This window comes from Schistocerca gregaria, chromosome X (genome assembly GCF_023897955.1).
Source record: "Schistocerca gregaria isolate iqSchGreg1 chromosome X, iqSchGreg1.2, whole genome shotgun sequence".
In the NCBI taxonomy this organism is placed as follows: Eukaryota; Metazoa; Arthropoda; class Insecta; order Orthoptera; family Acrididae; genus Schistocerca; species Schistocerca gregaria.
In genome coordinates, this window is record NC_064931.1 from 515,228,418 (window position 1) to 515,238,223 (window position 9,806).

At 36.9% G+C, this 9,806-nt stretch overlaps 1 protein-coding gene across 1 annotated transcript in view; it reads right to left on the reverse strand.

Moving 5' to 3' along the window:
• The window catches only part of LOC126299528 (phosphate carrier protein, mitochondrial-like), a 29,766-nt gene extending 22,963 nt beyond the window's left edge, over positions 1-6,803 (reverse strand). Inside the window, exon 1 of the mRNA XM_049991510.1 lies at positions 6,453-6,803. Coding sequence (XP_049847467.1) covers positions 6,453-6,588 — 136 coding nt within the window. The 5' untranslated portion in view covers positions 6,589-6,803. The remainder of the gene's footprint in view (positions 1-6,452) is intronic.
• Positions 6,804-9,806: the final 3,003 nt, after the last annotated feature.

A 9,806-nucleotide genomic window follows, 5' to 3' on the forward strand; every position in this document is an offset into this window, starting at 1 on the left:
ACACATTTGTTATCAGAATTATGAGGGAATTAAATTTACTGGTAGTGACATTCAACCCACAGACATCACACTAATAAAACTAAGCACACTTGCTCGGGTGTGCAATCTCTGAATACTGGTGACATAAACTATATAAGCAAAATATGCCTAAAATATTCAAGCTATTTGCTTGAAAACACTTTAGAGTCGCATCTTCTCATTTACGTATGTTTAAGTCCTTGTCATGCCTCTCACACCCTATCAATGTTCATATAGCTCATTGTTAGCTTCCAGCAACCCAACAGAGCAAAGTAACACTGCCCAAACATAGTACAAGCTACACCACTATGGCAGGGAAACTACCATTTGTTTGTCTTCTATTCATAGATTCAGTGAGGAAAACTTCCTGAACTCTTCCAAATAATTAAAATTTCTTAACTTCATTGAAACATAATTGGGTCTAGCACTATTTCTTGAATTCTCTTAAATAGCACCATTGGTATTATTCATTCACGGTAAGAACGACTACTTATGCTGAGAAACTGGTTGTGAGCCCTGAAGTTTCATTAATAATTTCCTCAGCTGCCAAATTTATAAGAATCTTAACAGGAACTTTACAGCCTGGCAATTAATTGAAATCAATCTCTGGACAACACACACTCATAGGCCACTGAAAGAGTGGAATCATAGTGACAGCCTGAGAATACAACATATCTGTCTCCCTGGTCACTGCATATGGGGAAATCAATTTTTATGTAATTTCACAAACATCTGCTCTCTGACTAGAAAACCTGTTTAAGTCTATAGACACCTGTATTGTGAACCAGATGATATTCTTAATTCTTATTGAATCATCATCGGATAATGGGAACTACATAATGCATCTTTATTCTAGGGAGTGCAGTGCATAGTAGTTGCTTTAACTATCAAATCTTATCCACTGTTTTATGTTTTCTAACCAATATATCTTTTGCCATTTCCTTCTTTTACCACCTATCTTCCCTCATTATCTACTGAAGAATTATATATTTAGTTCCAAAAGATATGTTTTGGATACAAGTTTTTCTTCTGATATATGCTGCTAATATTTCTCATTGTGTGTGTTATCACAATACATCATTGTTATTTTTGCTGTTCACAGTATTTAATCATTCTGTGAAATTCACATTTTGAAGATCTAACTTCTTTGCTGTTTGCATATTTAGTGTCCATCCTTCAGAACAAAGAATTACAGACCACATTTACTCTTACATATCTAGTTAAGGTTTAGACCTAAGTTTACATTAACAGTACTCTTGAATTCTATAAAAGTATTACAAGAGTGTATCTGACACTGTGGCTCCATGCCTGAGCTCTCATCTTCACAAAGGCATTCTCCAAGTTATCTTTAACTTTTCTACTGTATTAAGGAGCCATTGGAACTTAAATTTCCATTTGTAAAGGAGTCAGGCTGTTGTGTGAATCAAACTGCATCTTTTTGGTGTTGACATTCTGGTTTGCAATCTATAATGTTGACAAGATTCAGCTATATTATCCACAATGAATTCAGCATCAACATAGGAAGGCAACATTAACCTATACACATTTTTTCTGTATTACCAAGTGCTTCCTTGAAAGTGCTAAGAGTACAAATTAAACAACAGGTGGCAGAACACATTCTTGCCAGACTTCTACAGATATTACATTAGAGCACTGAAAAGGGTAATTTTACACTTCTGAAACAAATTTTCCTACTTCAAATTTATTTGAAAATAAGACTTAATTCACAGGTTACAACTCAATTACAATTATTTCTCCAATGTCATGTTACACACTAAGTACAGACTGTACTACTCTATGACAACTTTACTGCCCAAAATTTTATTAGAAAAGAAAATTTACATTATGCACTAGTTACAAATTATAACTACAAGATGATTTTACACACAAAAGATTAGAGTTCAACTTTCTTTAGTGGCCACCTGGTATTTTTCTGATTCTTCATTTTTCTCATTTGTTGCTTTCAAAGTCTGGTCTATGTCACTTATCAGTATGCAATATTCTCTTCAAGCAGATCTTCCTCTTCACTAAATTCTCCATTGTCTGTATCAGCCTCTTCAAGCAAATCGCCCAGTATGTTAGTATCAAAATCAAATTCAGCACCCCCATACTGTGCTAATTTCAGTAGCAAAAGGCTGCTTAGCACTGAAAAGGGCCAATGTGATAGTTGCTAACACACTTAAAACTGACTGCTTATTTCACTCAAGATGTTGCACCAAGATGAATTCTAAGTTTTACAATATTTTAGCAAACTTCAGTTAACCAAATTGGCAACAAACAACTTAAACAGTCTCATTCCAACAAATTCTTGATACAGCAGATGTCTTTCTGATCTACATCTATTTTTCAGAATTTCCTTAAGTTTACAATTCAAAACCAATATCCATATTTTAATCCTGATCATAGCATTTTTACAGTGCAACTACCCTTTTTCACATACCTAAGCTTTTCCTGCACACACACACACACACACACACACACACACACACACACACACACACACACACACTTTTTAAGAGGCATGCAACCTATGCTTCTATCTGCATGTGGGGCAAGCACACTAACATGTGCATAGGTGTAAATGCACCTCAAAGATGGAAGTGTGCAGGACACATGGGATTAGTGGAGACTGAGGGCAGAACAATTGCAGGAAAGTAATATTTGTTTCAAGGACAACTCCCACCTGACACTAGATGGCATGGATAGTGAGGGAGCCACTGAAATCCAGCATGCTGTACACAGCGAGTTCCCACTGGGAGGTCAACTTGTGCTTTTGGCCAAGTTTCTGGTGGACACCCATTCAAGTCAACAGCTGATTGATGGTCATACCCACATAACATCCCATGTACAAATATCAGCAGATCTCGTGTATAACATTGCTGCTTTCACTGGTGGTCATTAACAGTAATGACTATCATGAGAGAGGTAACTACGACAGCCCACTTATTGAATGTTTAAGAGCAACTGTTTCAGCAGTCATGACAGTCCTACACAAAACATGGAAAGACATTGTGTAAACAATAGTGGGCACAAATCAAAATTAGACAGACAGATCACTGTACACTAACACGAACTGTGTCGAAACACAAAACTAAAGCAACTGAATTGACAGCAGAGCTCGACAACCATCTTTGAGACCTCATACCTACTGACACTGTCTGTTGAGTACTCCAAAAAGCAAATCTGGACGAGTTTATGTACATAAACCATTAGTGATGACAAATGCAAAGAAGTGTAAAACAGTGTGAGAAGCATAAAACCTGGGCAGCTGATCAGTGGAAATACACCATATGATCCAATGAGTCAACATTTTTGTTGTTTCCAACACTGGACGAAGTTTACATCTGGAGAGTTCCAAAAGAAACCTACAATCCTGCTTAATTCCAAGGGTTAAGTATGGATGTGGAAGTGTGATTGTGTGGGCAGCCATATAGTATTATGCTGGTCCCACCATTACTCTCAAAGGCCATGTCACAGCAAACAATGAACATTTTAGGTGACCAGGTGCACCCCATGATTCAAATCATGTTCCCAACAATGATGCCATATTCCAAGACAATAATGCACCCATTCAAACAGTCATAACAGTACTGGAGTGCAGACTGAGCAGATTTCTGCCTCCATCACTACAGGAATTAGAAGAGATTCTGACTGAAGAGTGGCACAACACTCCACTACAGGCATAATAGGGGACCAACCCTTTATTAATAAGCAATTCCCAAGCAAGTAGAGGTGTTCACATTATTTTGCCTATCTCCTGTAGCTTGTTATAGCTCTTTTTAAACATATTGAAATTTGAAAAGTGGTTTGTTGCCTTTTCAGCTTTAAGAATGTATTAATGCAGATCTGTATGCTTGTTATCCTACACACTTTTCTATAGTTACTGCAACCTCTACTCACTCACTCACATTGCAGTCAAACCTGTACCTCTGCTTTTACCTACAACACTTTCCTCCCTTCCCAAACTGATGATTCCTCAATGTCTTGAGATGGATCTATTTCCTCTCCAATCTGGTTCAGCACCTTTTCATTACTTATCTGAGTTACCCAGCTAACATTCATCATTCTTCTATAGCAGACACGTGGTTTATAACTGCCATTCTGATGTCAGGGGCCAAAGCAGACACATTGTGTCTGTAAAACCAATAATACCAAATATGGGTAGGCACATTTAAGCAGGAATAATCTAATCTATGTCCGAGGGTATAAATCCACCAAATTTCACTGCAGCCAATACAAACTAAATATTACAGGACTTTAACCAAAGCAAAGACATCTTCCATAAGAAGGCTGCTTCTGTCAAGATAGTTTACAAGGAAAGCAGCTACTTTGAAACAAGCTACTATTCTTCCACATTTCTAAGCTGCTGCTTTTGTCTACTACTTAGTGCTGACTATGTAATGTTACTGAATTCGTAGGATGCTCAACCGTACCAGAAAATTTAAGAACTATTTCATACAAGCAATGAAAACACCTGATGAGTTACAACATTATAGTACCATGCCAAGAAGATACAGACCACCAGCAAAAACCCTTGCAAAATTTATGACTGCAGTTGGTACCAATTCACAGTTCCCACTAATCTGGTATTGTCAGTATAGAGCAGAAAACAGGCCTTTTTTTACTTTGTATGCGACATACCTTTGGAGACCTTACGATTAAAATTAACTCGTGCATAAGCTATAAATTATGTCCACCCTTGAATAAAATATGCAGTAATAAAATTTACAATCATCCAGTTACAATGTTAACATTTTACCCCTGTAGCCTTCTACACTTGTGTGGAATTTACATCCCTGCATTAAAATGGTCAGTACAGGAGTGGCTGATGGGTACTCCTTGTTATTGAAAAATAGCAAAAACCCTAAGTTTGGGTCATATCAATAGTTATGATTACACGAGGGTCATGGGGAGAAAATACATCAAACGAGTTAGTTGGCATGTTCACACATAGCCAAGCAGAACCAAAAGTGAACCTAACAATGAGTGCCAGGAAAAAATCCTAACACTTGCCTTCTTAGTCCCTGTACCCAATCAGCTGCTACACAAGTCTTCAAGGTAACTGACCTATCTGGAACAGCACCTCTAAATTATACTGATCTTCATGGCACCTACCCACAGCAACATGTACAATGAGGCAGTAGCATATTTCTAGATACTGCAACAACATTACTCGAAATTTTGTACTGACGATTCCATTGCTTATTGCCACATATTGATACTTCGGCAAATTAAACATATTCCAAAGGAGATTCACTGAAATTGTAATAGTTAATGCTGTCTTGTAACAGGAATTTGTTTTTATTTTGGAACAATTAAAGTGGCAAATCTCAGCACCACTTTGAAATCTCAATTTCTGACTATATTGTGAATATCTTTGAAGATTACGTAATTGATCTGTAAAAATTTCGAAATTAATTATCTGCCAGGACATTAATTTATAATGTGAACAATGATCCCAACATTTCCCTTGAGCACACCTAAAGGTATTTTAATAAAAAGCATCAACACGGTCGCCAACTTCGTTAATTATTCAACATGATTGTAGTTTCGTCAATAAAAGTGTGTGTGACACATAGTCGAAACGTTATGGGAAATGAACAAAGACCGCACCCACCTGATCACTATATTCACAGCTATTGGGATGCCATGCAAGAAAAAACGAATTCGGCGTCGCGTGGCCGATTCTATTTGAAATAATGCAATTGGTGCGAAAAGATAGTGGTTTAATGTTATTTTTCGTAAGGAGTATCTTTTAGCTCAACATCTTCCACCGTATGCGAAGTGGTTTACTTCAACACACGCATTGTCACAAATGTGTTACTCCACTGGGCGTTAATCATCTTTACACCAGTTAATTTGTAGGAGGCGCAACACACAGACTACGTGTATTATTTTGCAGTTAATTCTGCAAATAAGTGAACCCAATATTTCTTGGCTGTATAGGAAACTTAGCATGGTAAAAGGTACGACGAGATGGAAGTGGTCAGAGAGAGAGAGAGAGAGAGAGAGAGAGAGAGAGAGAGAGAAAGGGGGCGCCTTCAAACCATGACATCTACGCAAAAAATCATTTTCGTGCACAGCAATTATTTTATCGCGAAACTTGGGGTATCAATGAAACGACGACTTCTAACATCCATGCACGATCCGAATCAATATCTCGGTAGCCGTGCTTGCTGAAGATACTGAATTAAAGTTACCACTTACCAAAAATATACTGAATATTTTTAACAGTATTGTACGACATATTTACAGTTGTTGCGTGTAAAAAACTGCATATTTAGACGATGGGGAAAATCGTGTTTCCAATTCTGAGATGTAATCAACAATTAAAATATTTGCATTAAATAGTAAGTATAAGACTGGAGCAATGTACTAAATTTGTGTATGTAAAGTTACTTCGAATATTTTAACTTCAATATTGAACATTTTACCTCCAACAGGGGCCTCTGTAGAAGCCGCAGCAATCTCCCTTCCATGTTTTACGCCAGTATTACCATCGCATAACGCAGTTCCTAAGGGAAACCCAAAAGGATTTCCCTTCGCAGCCTCTAGCAAAGATTTAAACATAATTTGGAATTTAGTACCACTTAAAACCTAAGTCAGCCTATCCTGAACCCTCTCTCCCGACTAGCACCACTTCTGCCGCAAGGTTGTAAGAACTCTTACGCAAGGCGAAAGATATGACGTTACCTACAGACATGAAACGCGCAAAGATATTGTGCAGATTCGCGATTTTTAAATCAATAGCCATATACAGAATGACAGGAGTCACTATCCAAGAATACACAGAACCTTCTTGTATATAAGAGACTACTTTAAGCTACTTACAAATAAGTAGGCTACTAATAAAGAGGTTGACAATATTTGAGTATAAATATATCGGTCGAGCGAAAAGTTTTAAATTTTAATTTTCAAGTTTCAACTATTTTTAGACGAACTGTGGATTTCGAAACAAATTGAATTTAAGGTAGAGTAAGAATTTAATATCTGAAATCTGTTCACAAGCGGGAAGAGCCAAGGTAAATATTTTTTTTATTTATAAATGTTAGAGTTTCTTTGGCTTGGAAACAATTTAAATGCTTTTGTTGATAGAATTTAAGTTATACAACACAGACTTCTTTTGCAACTGATATAGTCTTCATGATCTGTAACACCCAACGGTAGATCAGCTTCTTTGCTGTCATCACTGCTTCCCATTGCACTGGTAATAATAATAATTATTATTATTATTGCACTATTACTAGTGTGTTACAGTAGTGGTAAATCGTCTACATCTCTTCTCCAGTTCACTGTCAACTCATCGGCAATAACACACTACCCATATCCAGTTCTTAGCTACGTTTCAGTTTTCCCATAGCCACCAAAAATCGTCTTTCCCACATCTCCACTTCCTTTTTTTAATTTTTTTTTAACAGCAGTATCACTTGCCACACCTTTCAGTACAATAGTTATCAGCACTGCTGACTCCTCAGGTCATTGGCACAGTTTCCAGTATATACCTACACTACATGCTCAAAAGAATCTCGATATGAATACCAAAATTATATGATGAAAAGGTGAGATGAACTGGAGAGCAATATTATGGAAAAAGGAGAGGATGCAGATGAGGATGAGATGGTAGATATGAGAATGCGACAAGAATTGGACAGAGCACATAAAGACCAAAGCCTAAACAAGCCCCTGGGAGTAGAGTCAGGCAAAATAGCCTCACACTTCAAGAAGGAGGTATAATTGTATTCCAAAGAAAGCACGGGCTAACTGGTGTGAAAGTTGACGAACTATCAGTTTAATAAGTCATGGTTGCAAAAATACTAAAGAAAACTCTTTAGAAAAGAATGAAAAGCTAATAGAAACTGACTTGGGGAAGATCAGTTTGGATTTCAGAGAAATGTAGGAACACGGGAAGTGATACTGAACATATGACTTACTTTAGAGAAGAGATTAAAGAAAGACAACATATGTTTATAGCATCTACAGTTTAGGCAAAGCTTCTGACAAAGTTAACTCGCATACACTCTTTCAAATTCTGAAGGTAACATGGATAACAGACAAGGAGCAAAGGAAGCAGAAAAAAAACTTTGAGGTTTGCTGATGATACCGTAATTCTGTCAGAGACAGCAAAGAACTTGGAAGAACAGTTAAATGGAATGGATGATGTCTTGAAAGGAGGATGTATAATGAAAATTAACAACAGCAAGAAAAGGATAATAGAATATAATCTAATTAAATCAGATGATGCTGGGGAATTAGATTAGGAAACGATACACTTAAAGTAGCAGATGAGTTTTGTTATTTGCGCACAAAATAACTGTTGATGGCTGAAATAGAGAGGATATAAAATATTAGACAGACAATGACAAGAAAAGCATTTCAGAAGAACAGAAATTTATTAACATCAAAGTGTTAGGAAATCTTCTCTGAAGGTATTTGTCTGGTGTATAGCACTGTATGGAATTGAAATGTGGACAATAAACAGGTTAAGCAAGATGAGAAGAGAAGCTTTTGGAATGTGGTGCTACAAAGGAATGCTGAAGGTCAGATGCGTATATTATGTAACTAATGAGGGGGTACTGGATAGAACTGATGAGAAAAGAAATTTGTGGTACAGCCTGACTAGAAGAGTCTGATTAATATGATACATTCTGAGACAACAAGGGGAATGTGAGGGTAAAGATCATAGAGGGAGATCAAGAAATGAATACAGTAAGCAGATTCAGAAGGATGTAGGTTCCAGTAGTTACCTGGAGATGAAGAGGCTTTCACAGGATAAAGCAGCATGGAGAGCTGTATCAGACTAGTCTTCGGCTTGAAGACCACAACAATTTTATCAAAGGTATCTGTATATGAATACCAAAAGACAAGGCCAGCTAAAACAAGTAGAAACACTTAATTGTTCAGGAAAATAGACAGAGAATCAATAGTATCATACCGTACCTCAAAGACGAATGTGAAACTTTTAGTTCATGACAGAAGCGTGCCCAGGAAATATGGTTAAAGTTCAAAAGAATGGGTTACCATGCACTGGACAGATATGTACCCAGTAGGACACTTCATAATGGGAGAGATCCTCCATGGTATACTGTCAATGTAAAGGAACTTCCAAAGAAACAGAGAATATTGCATAAGAGGTATAAAACAAGTCATTGGGTTATAAATAGAGAGGTCCTGAACGAAATGCATTTAGCAGTCAAGAGGGCAATTCATGGTCCCTTCAGTGAATACCATGGCATAATATTCTCAACCTATCTTTCACAAAACCCAAAGAAACTCTGGTTGTACATCAAGGCTGTTAGTGCCCAGTCCCTTCCAAATGAGACCTTACATGAAACTGAGGGCAGCAAAGAAAAAGCTGAAATGCTTAACTCCATTTTCAGATGTTCCTTTATATAGGAAAACCTAGGATAATTACAACAGTTTAAGATTTGTATAACTGAAAAGATGAGTGAGATTAGATTTGATTAGTAGTTTTTCCATAGATCATAAATACAACACTTCATAATGATGTGTAACGTGTCAGGTTAATAAAAGGTGTCTATACAAGATATTACATTACACAAAATATTACAATATTTTTTGGTTGGGGCTGGGGATAGTACCCACTTACTATATCCAAAAAGTCATCTAATGAGTAGAAGGAGTTGCCATTCAGAAATTCTTTTAATTTCCTTTTAAATGCTATATGGCTATCTGTCAGACTTTTGATGCTATTAGGTAAGTGACCAAAGACTTTTGTGGCAGCATAATTTACCCACTTCTGAGCCAAATGTAGATTTAACCTTGAGTAG